Source organism: Bombyx mandarina, chromosome 15, assembly GCF_030267445.1.
Source record: "Bombyx mandarina strain Sakado chromosome 15, ASM3026744v2".
Lineage (NCBI taxonomy): Eukaryota > Metazoa > Arthropoda > Insecta > Lepidoptera > Bombycidae > Bombyx > Bombyx mandarina.
Window position 1 is genome coordinate 13,560,889 of NC_143221.1, and position 24,937 is coordinate 13,585,825.

The following is a 24,937-nucleotide window of genomic DNA, read 5'->3' on the forward strand; positions in this document are numbered from 1 at the left end:
CCAGAGTGCTCAACATGCACACGTGTCCAGTTTTGCATTATTATTATAATCTATATATTACTAGCTGACCCGGCAGACTTCGTAGTGCCACAATCGATAAGCAAAAGACCTAAAACTTTGTATAAAATAAACATAAAACAAACAAAAGGACTCCGTCCGACGGGGGACACACATCAAAGGAAAAACAAAATTGTTATTTTTATTTAATTCCGAGCATTTTCATATTTATCTAATGCCTTTTAAACCCTCTCTGGACTTCCACAAATAATTCAAGACCAAAATTAGCCAAATCGATCTAGCCGTTCTCGAGTTTTAGCGAGACTAACGAACAGAAATTCATTTTTATATATAAGACGAAGAAGAAGAAGATTATCCTTTCTTTCTAAATAACGTGCTAGCTACATCTTTATAGCTCAAACGACTGTTACGATTTAATCACTTGTTCGTCTGGTATAATTCATACAAACAATACATCTAGATTAAATTCATGGTCATACACGAAGCAAACGTAAATTACTCAAGTCACATTCTCCCACGCGGACTAGTTCGTTTACCTCTCGATACTCATTACCTAGGTTGTCGCTGGACCCCACTCCGAAGTCGGGGAGGTATTTAGGATGCTTTATAAAAAAAAAATTGAATACGTGTGGGGAAATTCATAACACGATAGAAAATTTTGAAATGATGAAATCAGCGACATTGGACTATTGATCATCAAATAACTTCAAATAAGTAAACATGCTAGTACTTAATACTTTAACTGTAACTCATTGGCGTCATAAAATGAACACCATGCAAAGATCGGATAGCCTTGAAATACGATGCTGAAATTTCAAACGTCATCGTCTGATGTTTTCTTGAAACTAAATACTGTTGTATTGTCGGAATTCTGATTACGGAACTTTCTAGGATGCTTCATGATGTGTTGTTCGTATGACACGACAATGAACTCTTGAAAGTGACGTCATCATGTAGAATAAGCTCTCAAAGTCCAAAAGTCGGTCTATAACGAGTTCCCAAATCCGCACCTGCACACAACAGTTACAATACCGAATCGGTTTGAAGCACGGAACCGTTTCCGTCCGCCTGACCATAGATGACAGCAAACGTTGATCAATTATTATTTCCTCATAGGAAACTTTATTCCACAATAATAACTATTGTATAAATTTTTATGTTCAGAAAAAGAAAATATATTTTGTGACTAAATACCTAGTCTATGTTCGTTGTACTTACTTATAGTTCAAAAGCCGCTACTAAATTTTGAACTACCACTATCAATACCAAGATATTCATAATTTTTGTCTATTATATTTGTTAAAAGAACAGTACAGAGTTAGATACATACAATAGATGTATCTCGATAACAGAAGTCATAGGTCAGCTACTTTTTACCAATAATACTTGTATACGTACGTATTCGTGAGGTTTTTTCTGTCTCTTAAAGTTTTTGCAATCTATACTATTATTTTCATGTTAATTCTTTGAATAAAACCTATTGTTGAGTCTGTGCTTATAAAGAGCGTGTGTGATATTATGTAGGGTAATAATTATTTACAAGGCACGACAGTTTGCAGCCTGTTTACTTTGCGAAGACTCCACACAGACTGAACTAAGCTAAGCCCGCTACACCTATCTTATTAGTGGCCGTATCATAATTTAGAACAAGTTAAAAATTATGTACAATTTGAAAGCGGACATCTCCATGAGATGGAAATGTCCGATCTGAAGACGCAAGCGATATCTATGGTTTCACTCGATTATGAAGAGGTTTACATCTTACGCTAGAAAAATAAAAATGGGTTAAGCATGGACCCAGCCCAGCTCTGCGCCAACCCTGTAATGCCGTCTCAATGGCCTCTACTAGGCTCTGGGGTCCGGGGTCGGGCACCGGCTGTGAGTGGCAGGAGTTTTTGGTGAGGTTCAACCCGGTCCCCTGTGTCCCGGTGTCCCCGAACCCGGTGATTTTCTCGTGCAAAAAAAAAGCATTTGGTACCGAAAGCAGTCATTTTTGACACGGCGTGTATAGTTTAGAAGTTCCTCACACTAGAGGTTTGGGTCATAGATCGTAGTAGACCATAGACAATACTTGTATATTTTTTTTAAATGAGATTTAATTCTCTATTTTTTTAATTGTATTTTTAATGGGATTTCAATAAACATACTGTAAATAATAATGGAACGGTCGTCTTCATAAACATTTGCTTTTCCAGAATAAAAAGAGATGTTCATGTACAAAGATGACGGAACGTTACAGATAAATATTTACATTGATTTAAATAAATTGCATTTAGAATGCTATTAGCGTTTTTGCTACGCAGTATACTCGGCACTTTACCGGTTAATTAACATCTTAACGATCGCTTGTCTATGATTACATAAAGCTCCTATAACTGGATGATGATCATTAACATCTTGAAATGTTTTCTAACTTCTTCGAGATAAATTCCTGCTGTATTCCAGAGATCTTTATATGGATATATTAAACGAAATCTAAATCGGTAAAATTGAAGAGAATTGACTATCGATAATGTAAAGTAAATCATAGTTGAAAATCCACGAAATTACCGGTATTACCAGCGAATAACTTGTTCCGTAGGTACCAAATTAAAAGCTTAAACATCCAGTGGCGAATATTGATTTCTTAATTTAGAATTACAGTAAAATTTAGGATACAAATCGAATACACGTGTTACTCGTAGATTCGGAGCTCACGGCTGACTTCATGGTGAATATTAACCGTAGGTCGTGGATATCTGTGATGCCAAGGGAACAGCAGAGCCGTTTCCGCTAAAGATTATTTTTAATTTTTTAAAGAGAACCCCTTGATCATCTTTAAATTCATTCAATATGGTAAGTGGCGAAAATCATTTCTAGAGTCGCATTGTGAATTTGGCACAGGGTTTTCATAGAGAAGAGTTTAATATTGATGGCGTCACGGTTAAATGGAAACTTCTTCAAATGAAAGTTATAGAAAGTATTTTCCTCTTTACTTGTCTGCGCACATCTGGCATCTGTTGCGTGCATGACTGATGCTGATCATTTCGTAGTGTCTGCATGACCAACATTTAGTATGATCGCACAAGTTGTGGCCACGACTCGGAAGGCAAGGCCGAATAGACGAACACAACTTTCCTTGACTTTGAATTAAAACGCGACACAGAAGCCTTGAATCTCTAAAATACATGTTAATCCATACTAATATTATAAAGCTGAAGAGTTTGTTGGTTTGAACGCGCTAATCTCAGGAACTACTGGTCCGATTTGAAAAATTCTTTCAGCGTTAGATAACCCATTTATTGAGGAAGGATCTAGACTATATAACATCACGGTAACGCCAATGCAAGTGGAACACCAATAAAGAATGTTTCAAAATAGGGGTTTAAAATATAGCTCCTTAACATTTTAGAATTCAAAAATATTTTCACTTTCTACGTAAATGAAGTGAGAGTAAAATTTAGCGTTATGCCAAAGTGACTATTCCACGCGTACGGAATCGCGGGCAAAAGCTAGTACGAAATAAATGTCATACGAATTGAGTTACTTCAGCAAGTTTAGCTAATGTATTCGGGTGATGTCGTATGAATATGAACGCTGGTCGTGCCGAGGCCGGCGGGTGTCGCCTGAGCTTTAGCGTTGGCGAGAATTGCGACACTGTTACATTCCTATTTTACATAACACAGCATACTTACTAAAAAGGACATATTTCAATCACGATTCAAAATTTCAAGGTTATTAATTCAATGAAAGAATTGGTTATTTAAGTCATGAATTATTTACTTATTTTGTATTTACTGCACGTGTAGTCTTTATGAGCTTTTTTTTATACAATTTTTGCATTTATTTCCCTCAAAATACAATTTTCGTAATTCCTCTACATTGGCAAAGTCAATTTTCCCTTTTATTTTAAAATGAGTAACCGAAATCTTTGTTCAAGGTCTTCAAGTCGATCGATAGTCGAGTGTTGGTTGTATGAATGTGATATGAGTCAGCTCTATTCTTGCTTAAGATAAATGTCATTTCATTGTAGTTAGACTGATCATGTTGTGTAGGAGAGCTCAATCAGGTGATAATGATGACAGCGCCATTTTGTTTTTCATAGAAGTTGTTCTATTTTCCAATAGGAAAGGTAAAGGTATCACACCATAGAGCCTAACCTTTTATATATTATTCTGTTAATTAAAAAATAATATTGAGTGAAAACTATATGGATGAAATGAAGAGAAGTTGGTTAATTTTTGGTTAATTTGAGACCGTAATCAATTACGAATAAATTAAATGAAATAAAGTGAGATGAAATGAAATAAAGTCTCAGTAAAATGATGGTTATTCACATATTTTAGTGGACGTTTTGGAATAACCCGAGCGGCCACATCCAGCGACTGTTTTATTATCTCACGTTCATTTGAACGCAATAGAAAAACAATGTATGGCAGAAAAAAAATTTGAAAACAAACAAGCAACAAAGAGAACAGAACGCTACTGAAAACAAACACTAAAATTATGTAAAAACCCACGGCTGTTAAATTTGTGTTTTATAGGACGCCACCAAGTAAATGTTGTGACGATTTTTTATGACTACTTTTTATCCCGTAACTGTATAAGCGATCTGGTTAGTTTTCGTACAGTCCTTATGTGTATATCGATCGATAGTGCAGCAGGAAAGTACCTAACGTGATTATGTACTACAATGGCCATATCAGCTATCACTTAGACCAATCTTTCCAAGCAGCCTTGTATAATGAAATCAATTCATCTAAAGTCTCATTATTCTAGCTCAATTTATAATTAAGCCTTATTTAAATTAATTTCATTTAAAATTTGAAGCTTGCAAAATAAAACTTGCTTATAATTTGTGCTAATTTAATTAATGAGTTGCGTAATGTTCGCGAATGTCTTGGATCGAATTCAATTGTCTAATATAACAAAACAGTAATTATGTTAAAATGTAATTCTTAAGTCAAGTGTATTCTTTATAATTTTAGGGCTATCACATAAAATAAAAGTTATTTTATTTATTTATTTTGACGGGATCTACATAGATAAATAATACTTCGAAAAAAATCCATAGGCAAGTTTATGGCCGTCGCTTTTATTAAAAAAAATAGAAATGCTGTCAATAATCCAAATCAAGGTACAAGGAATTAGGGATGTGTCGATAAAGACGTGAATGGGTCTGAAAACCGGTGACAATGATTTAGAAAAACTAAAACGTTCTTAATTTCAAATCTGTATTTAAGTCTAATTCTTCTACTTTTAGTGATAGTCTAAGGGGCTATTTCAACTATTTCAACGCGCGCAAGCCTGGTTGGTAAGTTCACAAGACTCAACCTGAGAACAAGTCAGCCTTGTTTAAAAACATCACTAGAAGAAAATAAAGAACATGCAGTAATATCTAGACTATAGCAACATGTTTTTTTTATATATTTCGCATTGACAGTCATTTTTAAGCACACCCGAAAAAGACAAAATTATTTCTAGAACTCTCTATAGTTCTAACAATGGTTTTTAAAATTTGAAGCAGTCAGTATTCGAATTCGATCCTCCAATACAAACTTTAACGCATTAATCTTATAACTAGTCAATTCATCACACGTTCATTAGTATTAAGACTAGTATAATTTAACCTGACAAAAGTCAACAGGTTAAAATTACATAAATTTCATTTAACCGACAACCCTAATAATAAATGTAATGTATCCCACGCACCTCTTTGTAATATCAGACAGCTAACGCGTTCGCTGACGAGGCCGTTCACATTGCTTCGTATAATACGTAATTTTAGTAAAAATTCGTAAAACAAAATTCATCTAATGATTTAATACAAATATTTTTTAAATATACGATTATTAGAATTCTCTTTGTGTATCTCTTTTTTTATTTAGGCATAGCTTTTTTGTTTGCTTCTGATCCTAACCTCAGTCCTGTGTAACATTATATTCTGTCTGCTACCATTATTAGTGCAACCAAAAATATCTTAGATATGCTTATTTTTTGTTTATTTTCTTTGTTAATACTTGTTATTTTGTTACTACAGCTGAACGAGAAGATATCATTTAACTCACCGTAACTAATTTCATCAGCAAAGAGAATATGTTCTTCTTTATCACTTGCCCTGGTGATAAGGAATTGTGCGCCTTCACGGTCACAAAGAAACCATGTTGTATCGATGGCCAATGACCGCCCTGCTCCTTAAGATAATGCCATTATGCTTGTCTACCATCCGCAAACTAATCTACACACATTAATAAAATTGGAGTGTCTGTTTATAATATTGAAATAACCGCTTTTTACTACATGAATATGAATATACATACATACATTGGTACATACACCAAAATAATATTTTTTACAATTTTTGTCTGTCTGTCTGTTTGTTCCAGCTAATCTCTGGAACGGCTGGACCGATTTTGACGATACTTTCACTGATAGGTAGCTGATGATATAAGGAGTAACTTAGGCTTTAGGTAAAATCTCGGGACTCAGCTATCAATAATAAAATTGAATGTTTCCGAAGCGAAGCGAGGGCGGGTCGCTAGTAATAAATACAAAACAATTATCATTCATACATCATAGCCCTCGAGTACTAGCGTTTAAAAACCAAACGAAACGAAAAAAGTAGGCCGGCATTCGTTCATGATGAATATAGCCTTCGTTATTGCAAGACCTATATTTAATTGATGGTAGACCGATTGCTCAAATAATCGGTACTAGATCATAAATTAAACCGTTTTAATTTTAACAAAACCCGTTTAAAATGATCACGGCACACATCACACAACGGCTGCCCAGCTTTCAAACCGAAAGCATTCACAGCAAAAATAGGCAGGATGGTGGTACCTGTAGGTAGGTATGAATCCGCCCGTGTACGGGCGGATTCATAAGTCGTCCTACCACCAGTGAATGTCTCAAGAGTGGCGGTATTTATATTATATTATGACCTCTGATGACCACTTGCAGCTAAGTAGTCAATGCTCTCATTCACCCGTCTGTTCAATAGTAGTAATAAAAAAACATTAGAATTAGGTATACTTAATGTACTTTAAAGACAGAAGATAGTATCGCTTCGTATCAATTTCTTGATGAGACGTTTCCAATGACAATGATGAAGATTTCTTCTAAATGTCCAATTCCAAGCGATGACTAACAATTTGGGATTTTTAAGATAATCGTTTTTGTGATTAGGGTTTAGAACGAAGCAAACAAAAAAAACCACAAATATTTGACTCATACTAAACGAGCTATCCAAACAAATACCATTCTGTTAATCAGAGCTTAAACTAATCAAAAGTATACACACACACACGTAGCCACCACGTTCCAGTGTATCGGTTATGGTCAATTTACGAATTCTCCTCGTGTCGACCCAAGGCCATTCGTGTACCAACATCGGCGGTAGTGTTTACAAATTGACGTTAAACTCTCGATCAGTTATTCAGCGCGGCACGTTGCAGATGCTCAATATTAGGCAATTCGCGATCAATTGCAACACTAAACCGTTTGCATACAATCCCTTGGTCTTTATAGGGTTGAACGAAAATTTTACGTTCCCAAATGTCAGTCAATAAAAAAGGCGCTTTTGCATTTTGTCCTACAATATACTCAATTCCAGGACTATTATGAACTAAGAGTAATAATTAATCAATAAAGATTTAACAAAATTGTAATATACATATATATATATTATTTTTATGGCACCAACATGAATCTGCTTCAAGAAAAAGAGTGATGAACTTGAAATCTGTAGCCCTTTAAAATAGACGTTGATAATTTTTAATTTGATTCTGATTGACTTCTATTATTATATTATACATTAAAACAACTCTTTTCTTCGGTTTAGAATATTAAAAATTGTTCACAGCCCTATTCGGCTATCGATTTTACAGCAACGCTCGACTTAATGATTGCATTTGCAAGATTTATGCTTGAATTGAGATTTACGAATACCATGGATCCAACATTATATTCAAAGAGCCTTCGTTCACTAGTTTTGTAGATATGCCTATGCTATATATTAGGTATATCAAATATCAAAGCCAATTTGATTCCTTCGCTCATAAAGAGTTAAATGTATAGTAAATTTATAAAACTATTACGTAAAGTATATGTTTAACGGTAGCTTCGGATGCTTATCTCCGGGTTAAGTCTAAATAATGTTACAGTTTACCATAAGTGCGTTAAGTCTATAGGAGATCAAAAATTTTCCAACTGGAAGAGACTTCGAGATATTTTTTTATTTTATTGCTTACATGGGTGGACGAGCTCACAGTCCACCTGGTGTTAAGTGGTTACTGGAGCCCATAGACATCTACAACGTAAATGCGCCACCCACTTTGAGACATAAGTTCTAAGGTCCCAAGTATAGTTACAGCGGCTGTCCCACCTTTCAAACCGAAACGCATTACTGCTTCACGGCAGAAATAAGCAGGGTGGTGGTACCTACCCGCGCGGACTCTCAAGAGGTCCTACCACCAGGAAATATGCCTTAAATATGCCTATGTTTTCTTCGATCTTCACGATTATTGGGCATAATCAAAACTGATTGTACGATTTAATCTGTAATTAAGTTTCAACACCTTAGTCTATCGTGACCATTAAAATTCCGAAGCACTCGACACATCGGAAACGATAAAGTGAAAATTATAAACGGGAGATTAATCCTATACAGTAGTTTTAATTGATATGGAATATAGTTCAAAAATACGTGGCTTACGTTGGATATTCCACCGCTCTTGCTAAGGCAGATGTTAGCAAAGTATAACTCTAACAAGCAACTCAGAATTAATATCAACTCACAACACTACCTATTGATTTTCAGTAAAACGGATAATATATTTATCAGTAAACACAAAGTATAATCTTATTCCAATTCACACTTTCCTTAAACGATAAAAATTCTATCAGTGTTTTGTCTAGGCTATGAATAATTCCAATGCGTCGAGATCAGGAAAAATAAATTAATACTTTACCACACCTTCCTCTTTGGAGACTATTTATTATTTTAAGAGGCTCTCGTTTGACTCACGAGGGTTTTCCACCAAGGATCTTGTTTCCAAACTAGTATTTCCTGTAGAGACTACATAAATAAAAACACAAAACGTCATAACATTGGACTAATATCATACATATAGAACTACTTAGATAGATAAGCACTATAAATATTATCGGAGACTATACCTATGCAACATGAATACTGCCACTCACCTTGAAATATGAGTTCTAAACTGAAACACATTACTGTTTCACGGCAAAAATAGACTGAAAAATAGAATAGTGGTACCTATTCGTGCGGACTCATAAAACCTCCTACTACCAGTAATTACGCAAATTATAATTTTGCAGATTTTCAAATCAAATATTTGTTTAATTTTTAAAAGAAAACTACAATGTGATTTTTCCGTAAAGCATAATTAGTATAGGGGCGCCATCTAGTATCAGACAAATGCAACTGCTTCATACCATATAATATTAAGAATATCGAGAAACATTCACAATACGGCCTCTAAATAAATTACATGGTACGGATTGGTATCGTAATCCCGCCTGTTTTAGTCACGAAGCAAAAACTCGTTCCGATTTGAAGGGTAGGATAGCCGTAAATCTAATACAGATAAAATTTGACCTCATGGCGGACAAAGCATTCGATATGTGTCCATGGGCAAATACGACGGGAGCTTCGTTTGCGCATTTGCATTAGTTAAAAAGGAAAGAACGATATTAATAGCAAATGCGGAAATACGTAGGATATGTTTGAAACTGGAAGCTATCTACTACGTTATAAGAAACTGTACGGCTTGCTCCGTACATGACCTCATCTAAGACTGCCTTTCACTCAATACAAAGCAGTAAAACAAAACGCATGACCATTGCGGTTCACTAGTCTCACACCGAACACAACATTTTCTCTGCACCGCGAATTTTGCTCACGTTAACTTTCAGGACTTTTTTTTGTTTTTTTTTACGTAGCTGCAATCGGCAAATTGAGTTTCCGGCTCTTCTAATGGAAGCAATATCTCCTTAGACAGCAGACCATAAACACTGCTGTCTATGTTGAAACAAAATTAAGATAGAACTATCTATTGCTTTAATATAGGCAGAATATTGTATTTTCTTCGTTTTTCGCGAATGGTAGAGGCAATTACACGCGTTGAATATTCGAAATCTGGAAAATAATACAAATATAATGTCATCAAAAGGCGAGCTTAAACCATAAAAGTTAATTTAATTTTTGGAAGAATAGTTGTACTACATACCTTAACTTTTACCTTTTTTGTTTGTTTCCTACCTAAGCTGATACTGTTGCTAACACGAACCCTAGTAAGAGAGAATCGCAGAATCGATCACTGGATCGGAAACGCGACCCACTGAGAAGATCCGGAGAAGATCAGTGGGCTGTGTCTGAGGGTAAATTTACTCGTCGAGCCCTTCGTCGCAAGCGACGGGTTCGACAAGAACGATGACCGGTACTTTTACTACATTTAAATGTTTGTTGGTTTCAAATATTCGAAAAATGCTATTCAATAACAATATAAAAAAAATCCTTGTCTATGAAATATCAAGTAGTAGGTACATACTCGAAGTATTTCCTATTTACATAAAATTCAAAAAGGTCTTTGTAATGCTAAACCAGTTCCCGTTTCGGTTCAACAAGATCGCATCTTAGAAGATTACTTTGAACTGGCGATTTAGTTTTTACAGTAAATGTCAATGAACCCTGTGTAAGCCGAGTACACTCATCACTGTTACTATTATTGTTAGATATTTAGGGTTTATTTTTCTTCAAATAATCCAGATGATAATTATCTTAATATATATAATTCTTCTATCCGTGTGTATGTTAGTCAACTTCTCCTAAACAACTTGATCATATTTTTTTGAGCTTATTCTTGTGGATTCAAGAATGGTTTAGATTTACAAGTCGGTCCACTGTAAAGAAAAAATAATTAATATTTTACAGGTGTTCAAAAGATGAAATTTTTGTATTTAAGACGTGTGTACAAGACAACGTCGATCGGGTCCCCTAGCTAGATAAGATTAAATTAAACCCAAAAAAAAATTATGAAACAATTAAGCTGGTTAAATATTCTCTCATTTTCAAAATTAGTGGTATGACGCACTTGATAGATAAGTTTTACCTAATATCTCCAAATAAAGTTTGTGTTCTCTTTTCGATTAAAACAAAATATAAAAATGGATGTTGCTACTTAAATAATAAGTTTTTGAAACTTCTTGTTCAGAAACATCATTTTTCGACAATTTTGTGTAAACAATAATTTTAATTTTAAAGTACTTTTGTTATGTGATTTTACTTTTTGAATTTTAATACTGTATGCATTAAAATATACTCACATCTCCTACTTTACTTAACTCCGAAGAAGATCTGTCCATAGTAGTCCATTTTATTTTGGTTTTTAAGCCTGGACAGGGACATTTAATTCTTAAGTTTTTTTTAAGTCTATTAACAATAGACCAACATGAATCCAAAAAAATATGATTCTGGTATAATATGAGATTTTCTTCACATTATTTCTATATTATCTGTGATTATCGTTCGTCATAGATCATCAAGTAATCCACATATATCGAGGGGTAAAAGACTATTTAGTTTAAGCGGCATTTTTGCAAATTAGCACGAGAGCCATTTTAAGTTTAGAGTTTGAAAAAAATATCATAACAAAAAAACTTCTTCAACTATTTGAATGGAGTAAACTTAATTGTAGCTCAATTAAAAACATCGGATTGTTGATCTTAATACCAATTAAAACGGACCTTTAATTACAAAGATGAATATCGCGTATTAAGCGAAATGTCGCTTAAACCAAACAACCATTCAACCCTCGATTCTTCTTCTTCTTAGTCGAATACTTCATTGCTGAAGGTCTTTTCCTTGAAAGCCCTTCGTGGCTCTTTGTACCCTCAGCTTCCATTTGTTTCGGTTTTCGGCTTCTCTCAGGGCGTTCGCAACAGAAAGTCCAGTGAGCGCAGTTATCTGATCCGACCAACGGTTTGGTGGCCGGCCGGCGGGTCTTTTCCCTTCTACCTTGCCCACCACAATGATCAAGGTCGTCTGGTGGCCGCCGAGCAATGTGACCAAAGTAACCAAGAACCTTCTGGTAGCAAATCGTCGACAGTCTCGTTTCTATACGAAGTTGCTCGAGGACAGATTTGTTTGTTCTCTCAACCCTCGATATGATAACTTAATGTATGTATAAAAACACTCAAACTTGTCAAATCAATACGTGTATTACACAAACTTACTGGTTTTCGTTCAAATATTTAGTAACCGACAATCGTGCTGAATTTCATGCTTCGTAAATACAAGTTATGGATTTCGTAACCGTCCACCCAATAAATTGACAATTGATAAATAAAACGATTGCAGTATTTGCCAAGCGTCAAGTCAAGCTTTTGAACCAATCGATAAATAATTTGATGCTAATTAAAAGTTGTTGAACAGCTATCATCAAAATGTAAATAATTAGCTTGAAATTATTTAGTCATAGACCTAATCATCTAAGCGTAGAACGAACATAACCTAACTTTTTTGTTTAATTTCCTAGACGTATGAAAGAGCTCACGCCCCACCTGATGTTAAGTGGTTAACGGAGCCCATAGATATATCACAACGTAAATACCTTCGCACATTCTCAGAATTAATTATATAATATTTAGGGGTACGCAGCGGCTTGGCTCTGCCCCTGGCGTTGCTAAAGTCCATGGGCGACGGTAACCACTCACCATCATGTGGGTCGTATGCTCGTCTGCCTACAAGGGCAATAATTTTTTTTTTTTTATTGCTTAGATGGGTGGACGAGCTCACAGCCCACCTGATGTTAAGTGGTTACTGGAGCCCATAGACATCTACAACGTAAATGCGCCACCCACCTTGAGATATAAGTTGTAAGGTCTCAGTATAGTTACAACGGCTGCCCCACCATTCAAACCGAAACGCATTACTGCTTCACGGCAGAAATAGGCAGGGTGGTGATACCTACCCGCGCGGACTCACAACAGGTCCTACCACCAGTAATTACGCAAATTATAATTTTGCGGGTTTCACTTTTATTACACGATGTTATTCCTTCACCGTGGAAGTCAATCGTGAACATTTGCTGAGTACGTATTTCATTAGTAAAATCGGTACCCGCCTGCGGGATTCGAACACCGGTGCATCGCTTCAACACGAATGCACCGGACGTCTTATCTTTTAGGCCACGACGACTTCTAACTAAGACTAATAATAACTCAGTTTCGATAGCTAATTACGCAAATTATAATTTAAGCGGGTTTGATTTTTATTACACGATGTTATTCCTTTATCGTTAAACATAGATTAAGCAAATATGTATTTCAATAAAAAAAATTGGTACCCGTCTGTAGGATGTAAACACTTGCATGTTGGCATCGCTATAAACGAGTGAGTATACGAAAGTATTATTCTTTAGACGATGACAACTTCAAATCCACTGTTAAATATTTATATTAGTTACCAAACTTGATATGCGTAGATATTGTACAAGGTCAAGAATCTATCCAAGAATATATCAAGGGGTGAAAGGATATTTGGTTTAAAAGGCATTTTCGCAACTTTACAGGAGAGCCATTTAAAGTTTAATATTAGGAAAAAAAAAGAAAAAAAAAACGTGTGGCACTCGGGAACTGCCGCGGTAAAGCTATTGCATAGCATTTTTTATCAACTTATGCAATTATAATTAGACAACGATAATTTAATATTAAAACAATAATAAAACAAGACTACGCTATATTAAACATTAATAAAAGCAAAACCTTAACTGTCCCCTTCACACTGAAAGGGCAGACTTTTCATGATGCGCATGCAGTGTGACGTCACGCCACGCGCTTAATCACAAACACTACACAAGCGCAACGTGTGAATGTGTTCAACGCGAGCTACATGGTAGGCGAAGTGAGGGGAGTAAGTTTTTTTTCGTTACGGAATTTCATGATTCGGTCGTCGCGCTCAAGGCCCGCGATAAAAGCTATGCAATAGCTAAAATAAAAATACCAATGCTAATACCAAACAAAACGCATCCTTAATTACAAAGATAAAATTAAATGTCGCGTGTTAAGCGAAATATGTCGTTGTTACTTGTACCGTATTAGTATAAACTAGCCTTCACCCTGTTACTAACACCCTGTAACTATACTTGAGACCTTAGAACTTATATCTCAAGGTGGGTGGCGCATTTACGTTGTGGATGTCTATGGGCTCCAGTAACCACTTAACACCAGGTGGGCTGTGAGCTCGTCCAACCATATAAGCAACAAAAAAAACTGTGTAAACAATATAAATTCTCGTTGTTTTGTCTCTATCGATCTTTTCAGCAATTCACTATCAATGAAAGAGATAGAAGACGAAACGAGTATTCCTTAAATGAAAATTGCATAAACAAACGTACGTACAATACATACGTAACGCTATAGATGTTGCGTGCTGCATCGTGAAAGTGCAATGTATTTCGAATGTAATCAACTAACTGTAATTGATTTAAGCAAAATCATTTCCTTTGTTACACGATTTTTTTTTGTTCGCACGCTGTTTTATCCCCGTCTTCGATCTTAGCTAAGCCTTATTCATTGACAACTCAAAAAAAACTGCAAAGGTAAAGTTGAAGATACCCAGAATACATAGCCCTAGCTAGGTCTGGAAGGTTCGATTGGCTTCCGTTGCAAAGATCGCAACTAATCATCTATATTTTAATACGTGAAGCAAAAACTTTGTATCCCTTTTTACGAAAATTGCGCGGACGGAGGAGTATGAAAATTTCCACACTTCTAGAGAATATAGAGAAGAAGTGCATAGTGCTAATATTTTTTTAAAATAATGCATAAAAGATACATTAAATTAATAAAGAAAACATTACACACACTACATACCATGTATTTGACACATACACGCATGCATACTATTTATTGTCAAACTTTTGTTCTTGACGTCTGTTGTCAAATTGAGATTAAATATTGTTTGTCTTTGTTAATATTTTTTATAGTGTAGTCTTGGCGAAATTTGCGATTATAGAAGTATAAAATACAATCATAATAGTATACAAACTTACAATTCCAATTAATTATAGTCGAATTTCGACTACTGCGGGACCTCTAGTAAATATAATAATGACAATTTTTAAATGACAGATTTGATTATTTTCAATGTTTTCTTGTTTAGTGTGTAGTACAATCTAGTGTTGTGAAGACCGCCACCGACGCCTGAAGTGATGACCACGACCACTCTGTCAAGAGTGATACCGTAAAGGAAGAACATAACCTAAATACGGCCCGCTTAATACAGAAACTACAGGCGAACATTGTCTCTAAAGATAGTATTCGTTGGTTTTTTTTCCCTATCTATGCTGATAGCCTTGAGAAGCTATTTCAGCTTCACCCTAGCGTGTAGGTGAGCTTACGGGGCTCGAACCGGAAGTGTTGCTAACACTGGCCCTAGCAAGAGCAGTGCCACGCAGAAACTACCACCGGATCGGAAACGCGACCCACTGAGAAGATCCGGAGAAGGTCAGTGGGCTGTGTCTATGGGTTAATTTACTCGTCGAGCTCATCGTCGCAAGCAACGGGTACGGCGAGGACGGTGACCGGTGCTTGAGGTACCTAAAAGTACCGTTAATGGATCGGGAAGATCCGTAATGACGTGTTTAGGGCAACGTCGACTGTTTACCATTCGGTCCACAGGATCGGGTATGAATATTCGTTGTGTCACCCATGCTCGTATAAATTTAAGTCAGTAACAATGAAATGTTAATTTAACAAGAAGTATGAACTTATTACGTGAATTAGAGGAACTAAAAATTGTAACTAACGTAAAGAAAGAAATTTACATGTAGCTTTATAATCACCACGTTTTATCTATAAATAGGTGCATCGATTCCTTACCGTAGACAATGAAACATGAATTTCTATTCTAAAATACTCTTGACTAAGCCTTTCGTTTTCAGCTAAATATTTACAGACGGTTGTTTAGGATTGAGATCATCCTATACAAAAATATTATTGTTGATATTATTGCTTTCTTGTGCTCGTAAGTGTGTTATAGTCCTATTGTTCACACGTCAGTAACGAATCTTAACCGACGACATTACTGAGTGTGTTATCATAAAATATGTACCTTTGACAGTGAGAATAATTTTTCGTTTTAAAAAAAAGAACTGTGAGACATCACTACTATTAACAGACAGACTAATATTACAGACTTGTCGGAAATCTGTTTACAATACTTCAGATTTCGATATGATTTTAATCGATTCATACGGTTAATCGATTTTGTTACATCGAATAATTTCTTTTTCGTCGTATTTCAAAATGCCCGGTGGCGGTAATCTGATAAGCCATGAAAGATACAGAAAAAAACCCCGGACCCCGCGACCTGGAAACGCGCGGTATACTATCAAATCCTTAGTGCTAGAACCACACAGAAAGCAAAAAAAATATACACGTCAAATGAGGTGAGAAAATAATGGATAAGTAGTGAATAATTAATCCCCAAAAATATTGTGCAACATTGAGTTGTATTATTTTTTTTGCGATACCCATTTTTTGCAAAGAAAATTGTGACAGATTGACGAAATATATCCCCTTGAACTGTTAGTTAACATAGCATAACAAGGCTCTCTTCCTGGAAAATCTCTCCATTCCAAAAACGGGAACTTCGCCTTTAAGGGTAGGCAGGGGCTTGGCCATATGCTCGTATGCCTACTAAGGCAATAAAAGATAGCAATAATGATGTATTGTAGACAAAAGCTGGAACTCCAATTTTTCGACTTTGTGTGCGTCTCCAGCTACACTTGTCACAGCCATATTAAATACTCACTCGGTACTTTTGATGGGTATATCATATTTTTACGTTACTTAGGGAATCCGCAAAATTTTATTATAATATTAAAAACCAGTTGAATTAAGCATAGGTATAATATTCGTCAAAATCGAATTGTTGTTCATATCAGTTGAATAGAAAAATCGTGATCCAGCGATGTCACGCGAGCCTGTCGAAGCGTTTTCGATTTTTCAGAAAGTTACGTAACATTCGAGATGCCTAGCTTTTGTCAGCACGACAACAATGCGGTTACAATGTACTATACTGAGACCTTAGAACTGATATCTCAAGGTGGGTGGCGCATTTACGTCGTAGATGTCTATGGCCTCCAGTAACCACTTAACACCAGGTGGGCTGTGAGATCGTCCACCCATCTAAGCAAAAAAAAAATCTGTGATATACATTGTTAGTGACATATTTGACGTTTCATCATCATCATCTCAGCCTATAGCTGTCCACTGTTGAACATAGGCGTCTCCAATCGATCTCCAGTGTGTCACCGTTCCATCTGGTAGGCGGACGTCCCACACTGTACTTGCCAGTACGTGGTCTCCATTCAAGCATCTTTCTGACCCATCGGCCTTCCGACCTTCGCGCTATGTGGCCTGCCCACTGCCACTTCAGCTTGCTAATCCTACACGTTTGCATGTAAGCAATTGCTTCTCTTCCAATGCAGCGTAACTATTGTACTCAAAACAAAAGACAAATGAGAAGCAATGACACAAAGACTTAACTTCTTAATCTTTGATATTTAACCATCAGATTTACCATAAGCCATTACGCGCCTTATTTTTGTACAGAAACAAAATGTTAAGCTGTCGTTTTAAGCATTAAATATGTTCAAACGAGCAAAAACATTCATTGAAAATTGATAAATATATCTCTATATGTCTAGTTTTTGTTCGACTTGGCAGATAGATATAAGCATTTTTATTGTTAGCGGATACAGTGAAACCGATATGCTACATTACCTGTGTCTCGATTTTATTTGAAAAACTTGACATCTTTGAATATTTAAAAGGAACCATTGAAATTACAACAAGAGAACATAATTCTTTACATCCGTGAGATTTCATGATATTTAAAAGTTAAGAAACAATAACATTATGAAAATTTCACAACAAAAAGACAGAGAACACGCGCCAGGCATAGTTGGTTAAGCTATAAGATTAGTATAATGATCTTACACATCACGTATATTTAACATCCATATCCGTCTCGCGCATACCGATGAATACGAGTCAACGGAAGGAGTCGCCGGAGGCCTATCTTAAAAGACACGATAAAATAACAAAAGTAGAAGATAGTAGCTAAATGTAAAAAATGTTTTTCTAAATTAAATTTTTTTGATGCAAAAATAGGCTTTAAGCAAAAATATATTTAAAACTAGCTGACCCGGCAGACTTCGTTGTGCCTTAATCGATAAATAAAAGACCTAAACTATTGTATAAAATAAACTTTAAAACAAACAAATCTATGCGACGGAGGACACATCAAAGGAAAAACAAAATTGATATTTTTATTTATTTCCGAACATTTTCATATATATACCTATCCTCTACCTTTGACCCTTCTCTGGACTTCCACAAATAATTTAAGACCAAAATTAGCCAAATCGGTCCAGCCGTTCTCGAGTTTTAGCGAGACTAACGAACAGCAATTCATTTATATATATATTTATTATAAAATAATATATTTGTCGACCGTGAAGATTCATTCTAATTTTGCCGAACCAAAGTATTCAATTTTATGTTGATTTCGTTACTTGTTTACATGTTAAACTGTTTCTTATTTCAGATGCCTATCCGCTCCAAAAGTGATGGATAGCCACAGCAGATCGGCGTCGCCTCGCGACAGGCCGCAGCAGAGGCCGCCTTCGCCGCCCTCCCCACACGGCTACGACAACAAAGTCTTCCAGCACGACGAATCCGACCCAAACCACAACGACTCCTTCGCGTCCAACGGCGCGCAACAGAACCAACTCAACGGAGACACAAAAACATTAGAGGCCGTCAATTTAGAATTGTTGAATTTAGCACCGAAGAATGGTAATGCGAAAAAGAAGGATGTGGAGATAGATATGAACGGCACGAACCCGTACGATGAATACTTCGTGCCCGTCAACGAACACAGGAAGTTTATGAGGTTTGTAGTACTTTCAATACATTAATGATCTTGTAGGTAATCTAGAAGGACAAAGAGAGATGGTATGCTTGATAGTGCACCAATGTAAAATAAACACAAAGGCAAACCATTGAACACAAAAGTACAAAAGGCGGTCTTATCGCTAAGAGAGATCTTTTCCAGACATGTACCAGATAGACACGAATCATCGAAGGAAATAAATTAACTGCCGCGTACTTATCAATTGAAAAAAGAATATATGAGTCGTCTATTATCAAAGGTGGCAATCTGTGCATTTGGACAAAAAAATGTTATTGATATACAATTGGTTTGAATATAATCGTCTCCTTCAAAGAATACGGTTCAAAACCTGCATTAAATAAAGGTTAATACTTAACCTGTTATTTATCTAAGATGTCGTTCAGAAGAGTTTTGTGACTGCCAATGGAATACAAAGTCAATAATTCGTTTTTCTGATTTACCAATAATTGTCCAAAAGTCACATTGCCGGCTTTGATAATAGTCGACTCATATACATGTGCATCAATAACATAATGATAATGCTACTTTACACATATAAAAAAAACAATAACGTTTCATTTTTCTCAAAAATCGGCGCGTACCGAACGCAAAAGCATAAAGCTTACCGATTCAAGTAAAAAAAACTCGCATTTGAGAGTTACCTAATACGCGTGATAGCTGATTGCGTTTATTTACTTTTCTAGCGTCATTTTAATGAAATCAAGATTTCGTGTGGCAGTCGTTGGTAAACACTTTGTTCAGACAAATTAGTATCTGCACTGGATATTATACACTGGACGTCTTATTCATTAAGTCTGTCCACTTCACTTTGTGCTTTTCATATCAGAAATCACCCGTGCTCACTGACTCAATTTAAAAACAAAAAAAGGAACTTTAAAAAGAATGCGCCCAATATATTCTTTAGAGTCTTAATGCGGATAATAAATTTTCAGATTGATAAACTGTTAACAAACTCTGCATATTTCAAATAAATGTGCTCCATCACTATTAGCGATAGATGTAATGCAAACAACGGCTGATTATTACTTCGTATTGATACGACGCAGATACGTTATAGAACATGTATGAATATGTAGACTCAACATAATGCTGAACTATATATCTATTTAATTTACGCAATCAATCATACTTAATTTCATTAATCATGGTTCACAAGTCATCATCATTCTCCTGCCCTTTTCCCAGTCACCTGGGGTCTGCGCAACATGTTTTCTCTTTCCATACTCCTATATCATATACCGTTTATTCGCTCACTCCCCTCTTACACATATCGTCTTTCACGCAATCCATCGATATCTTCTTAGGTCTACCTCTTCCTCTATATTCTTCCACATTCATATTCATCATTAAGACTCTCTAACCAACCTCATTTTCATTTCGTCTCATCACATGTCCAAACGCGCACTTCTCAACTTCTCTGTCACAAATGCCACTCTCAGACTTCCTCTAACATATTCATCAATCATGGTTCACTAGTCCCTGTTTGCAAATGAAATAGAAATAGGCACCGTGAATCCGAGTTAATAGCAAAAGTTTGGTCCCTTTTTACTTTTTTATAAACCACAAATGTTGCTCCTAATGATATTATGTTATTAATTGATACCGAAAAGCTAAACCAGAACATAAGAGAGTGACTATGTAACTGAATTCACACGAATCCTTTTGAAGGCAATTTTTTTAGAAAAATCCTCTACCTTTTACTTGTATACAAGATTTTATCTTAATTGATGTAAAAGTTATAGTCATGACTTATCAAGAAAATTATAAAAAACGTCAAAAAGTACCCACTTTTAGATATGGTCTTGGTGTTTTAATAGTTTTATTTTTTATTTTTATTATAGATTTCCGAATTACTTTACCGAATCTATTTCCTTTGTTTCCCCAATGAAAACATAACTCTCGTAGAATTTAAAGCAGTAAAGCAACATACCCTGGTTATCTCTACTTCTGGTACATACATTAACTGCACATTTAAATATATATTTTTAATTCGTCTTCTATCGAATCACTAGTTTCGTGACGACGACAAACAAAGTGATAGCTGAACAATTTTTTAGACAAGATCAAACCGAAGCGAACAGCAACTCAATTCGTGACGAGGAATAGTATATTATCATTCAGTTAGATTGAAATCGGACAAAATTAAATACAACGCGTGTTAGGAGTTAATACTTTCGTCATATTTTTGTCGTGAAGGATCGAAACTTCATTGAACATAAAACTATTAAAAAAAAGCATTTTAAAAAAATCTCTTGAAAACACCCACACAATTTAATCCCGGGCGGTTTAATTGGATATAGAACCACTATTATAAAAACCATTGAGGATGCAAAACAAAAACGAACTTTCGATCAGCTTGATAAAAAGTTTCTATATTGTACATTTGTATTGAAACAAACTGACTAATTTCAAACACTTGGAACATAATCAACACGATACCAGATATTTAGCTAATTCGTACCAAGCCATGACAGAGCAATCGGTCACAGGCCCGTATTTCCGCATCGCTAACACCCGTTCTCGTTATGTCCTTGAGACAAACTTCGACTGTGAAATCGAAAAATCGTTTGTCGTTTAAACTCCATGAAACTTCAGGCACAATACTTGGATTCGATTCACAGAATTCGAGAAAAAGTTTAAATTAAATATTATGCGGTAGCACGTAGGAAAGGAATTGAAGAATAATACTAACTAGAGGTCCCGCAGTAGTCGAAATTCGACTATAATTAATTGGAATTGTAAGTTTGTACACTATTATGATTGTATTTTGTACTTCTATAATCACAAATTTCGCCAAGACTACACTATAAAAAATATTAATATAGACAAACAATATTTAATCTATTCTTAATTTGATCACAGACGCTAAGAACAAAAGTTTGACAATAAATAGTATGCATGCATGTGTGCGTCAAATACATGGTATGTAGTGTGTGTAATGTCTTCTTTATTGATTTAATGTATCTTTTATGCATTATTTAAAAATAAAAAAAATAAAGTAAAAATATTAGCATTGTGCACTTCTTCTCTATATTCTCTATAAATGTAGAAAATTTCATACTCCTCCTTTTCGCAATTTTCGTAAAAAGGGATACAAAGTTTTTGCTTCACGTATTAATATATAGATTTGTGACACTAGGGTTATTATCACCTATTTCCTTACTTAGCTCCCCAATTTCTATTGCAGTGGTAGCCAACACCGTCCAAATAGATATTTCATATTTCAAGATATTTGCTACACACGAACGCGATTGTTTTCTTTATTTGCTTACATTAATCGACATACTTTACACAAGTTTTCGGTACAACCCAACCTAAATGTCGTCCAAACTATTCGATAAACACGAGTTTCACCTATTATCTTTAATAACTTCGTGAACATGAAACTGAAGGGTAATCATTACAAATACCAGCTATTAATTAATTTAATGATCATTACAACGAACGTTTTCACATCCGACGTGAAGTACTATTTCACGCGTTTTCATGGTTACTGTTAGTTAGAAATTGCATAAGTTCTTGTTCCGCTGACTTTTATAAGGGCAGAACCGAAATAATGTGTAATTCGATTAGATTATCAGTTTTACTGTTATCGAACGAAGAGGATCCCATATATCGGAAATTAACAGAACAATACATAGTGATGCTCCTCTATGATTTCTCTTGGTACTCGATGTTTAATCGTTTTTCAGCCAGTCACGATTAACGATTGGAAGATCTCGATTTGCGTCGCGAGCCGATAGGTCGATGATCGCGAATTAGAAACGTTAAAAAAAACGAACTTGCATCACAACGATCGTCCTACGAGTCGGTTGACTCTGAATAATCGATAAATAACTCGATTGTTGAGTTGGAACGTTTACTCATTCCCGGAATCGTAAATTAATCGTTTTCTTAGAAATTATTCTATCTACATACATTATTCAGTCAATCGATGAACAAAGAGTCCAATATCTGTAGCGAAAGATCGATACAAAACATTTAGAATATTTTTAAGCTTAACTGCTAAATTCCTACTATAAGTCGGAAAGTACAGCCCCCCCACCTGTCCACCTATAAATCACATATACAACCTTGTTGTCCTTGACCTTGAATAGCTCGCATAATACATTTAAATTTGGTATCGGTTTTATGTACGACACATTCTGATAGCCCGCCGTTGAATTAGAAATTAGCGCCACATACCAATAAAATGCTCAACGTGTAATCTTCACATTATGTCATCGACATTATGATTAAACCTACGAATATTATTCTCAAGGTGGGTGGCGCATTTACGTCGTAGATGTCTATGGGCTCCAGTAACCACTTAACACCAGGTGGGCTGTGAGCTCGTCCATCCAACTAAGCAAAACCAAAAAAATGTGACCTCACATGCGTCAATTTTAATCTTTACAACACAAGAAAACTTTAAACGTAACATTTGATTTGATTAACACTTCAATTTACGTCATTTTTCATTTGTTTTTTTTTTCATATGATTAGATTAATTATGTTTCTATTTAGACTTTTGATTAAAATAATGAGTTTGAATAGTTTGAACAATGCATCACATAGTAAATGAATCTACAGAAATCGGGCATAAATATAAAAATCACAACACCGACAAAATGGGTACTTTATTAACACATAATTAAGCACAAAACATTTTTTTTTATTCAATACTTTTATGTTCATCAAGGTATTTACTGATAATGACTAAATACTGACCAAAATCCGGCAAAGAAAACGTTATTTTTTTACGCGGTTTCTAAAAACAAACAATATTACAAACAAGAATTAAATCCCTACGAGCATATTGCGTAAGTCAATTGACGTCCAAGTTTAATGACGTCCTGAAATTCTTCCGCAAACGTTTTCTCATTGTCTACGTTAAACAATTATTAAAAAAAAAACAATTAAGACTTCCACAAAGGAAACAAATGAGGAAATAATGAGTAATGAGAGATATCCTGTGGCGTTAAAACTAAATTTTTGCTGATTTTTTTATTTATTCGTATTAGTTGGGTTGCCTAAACTTTATGTGGGTTATTTTATCGTCTCCCTGCCATCTATACTAATCTATATCTATACTTCTATACTAATATTATAAAGAGGAAAGATTTGTTTGTTTGTTTGTTTCGAATAGGCTCCGAAACTACTGGACCGATTTGAAAAATTCTTTTTCCATTAGAAGCCGACATTGTCCCTGATGATCATAGGCTACTTTTTTTAAATTTTTTTTAATTTTATTTTTTTGGTTTCATAAATATGAATTCATAAATAGAGTGTTTTAATGTTTCCGAAGCGAAGCGAGGGCGGGTCGCTAGTCTAATATAAGGGCCAGTGGTGACTTTACTTATTTTCTAACGTTAACATGTACCATTGCTGTCCAGGTTTACTTAAGTACATTAACAGAAATATATCATTTGAAAATCGTGGTTATTTTACGGTCCGTATAAAACCAATATTTGAATATCAAATTATTTAAAAATCTACGCTTCAAAACCAATAGTTTAATCAACTTGATGCAGTAAAAACACTTTTCTGTATGTTTCAATATTATTATTTTCCGAGTACTGTCAAAAGAGACCGTGGAAGACACTGACTTTTAACTGTGCTACTTACTAATGATTCAAAAGGAATACCAAATAACAGACACAGTTCAGGGGCAGACCGATAACATATCCCTCATTAATTCTTAATCTGTGTTATCTGCTCATTAATGCGATTTATATAATTCCGATACTGGATAGAGCGTGTCCGTTACACTATCTGATTAAAACAATGCAAATATTTAAGCCACTCTTTTTTATATAGATAAACCGCTAATAGGCTGTTTGTGAGCTGTGAACTTAATTACTCACCACTTATTTCCTGTTAGGGAACTCAGGCTCACGGCTTAACCGTTGTTAAGTCATTAAAGGGCCCAAATATGTATGCAGTGAA

General features: G+C 35.2%; 1 protein-coding gene across 1 annotated transcript in view; it reads left to right on the top strand.

Moving 5' to 3' along the window:
- Nucleotides 1–24,937, top strand: part of LOC114248566 (uncharacterized) — an 81,352-nt gene that overhangs the window by 45,919 nt on the left and 10,496 nt on the right. The window contains exon 3 of the mRNA XM_028181848.2: nucleotides 18,641–18,988. Coding sequence (XP_028037649.2) covers nucleotides 18,663–18,988 — 326 coding nt within the window. The 5' untranslated portion in view covers nucleotides 18,641–18,662. The remainder of the gene's footprint in view (nucleotides 1–18,640; nucleotides 18,989–24,937) is intronic.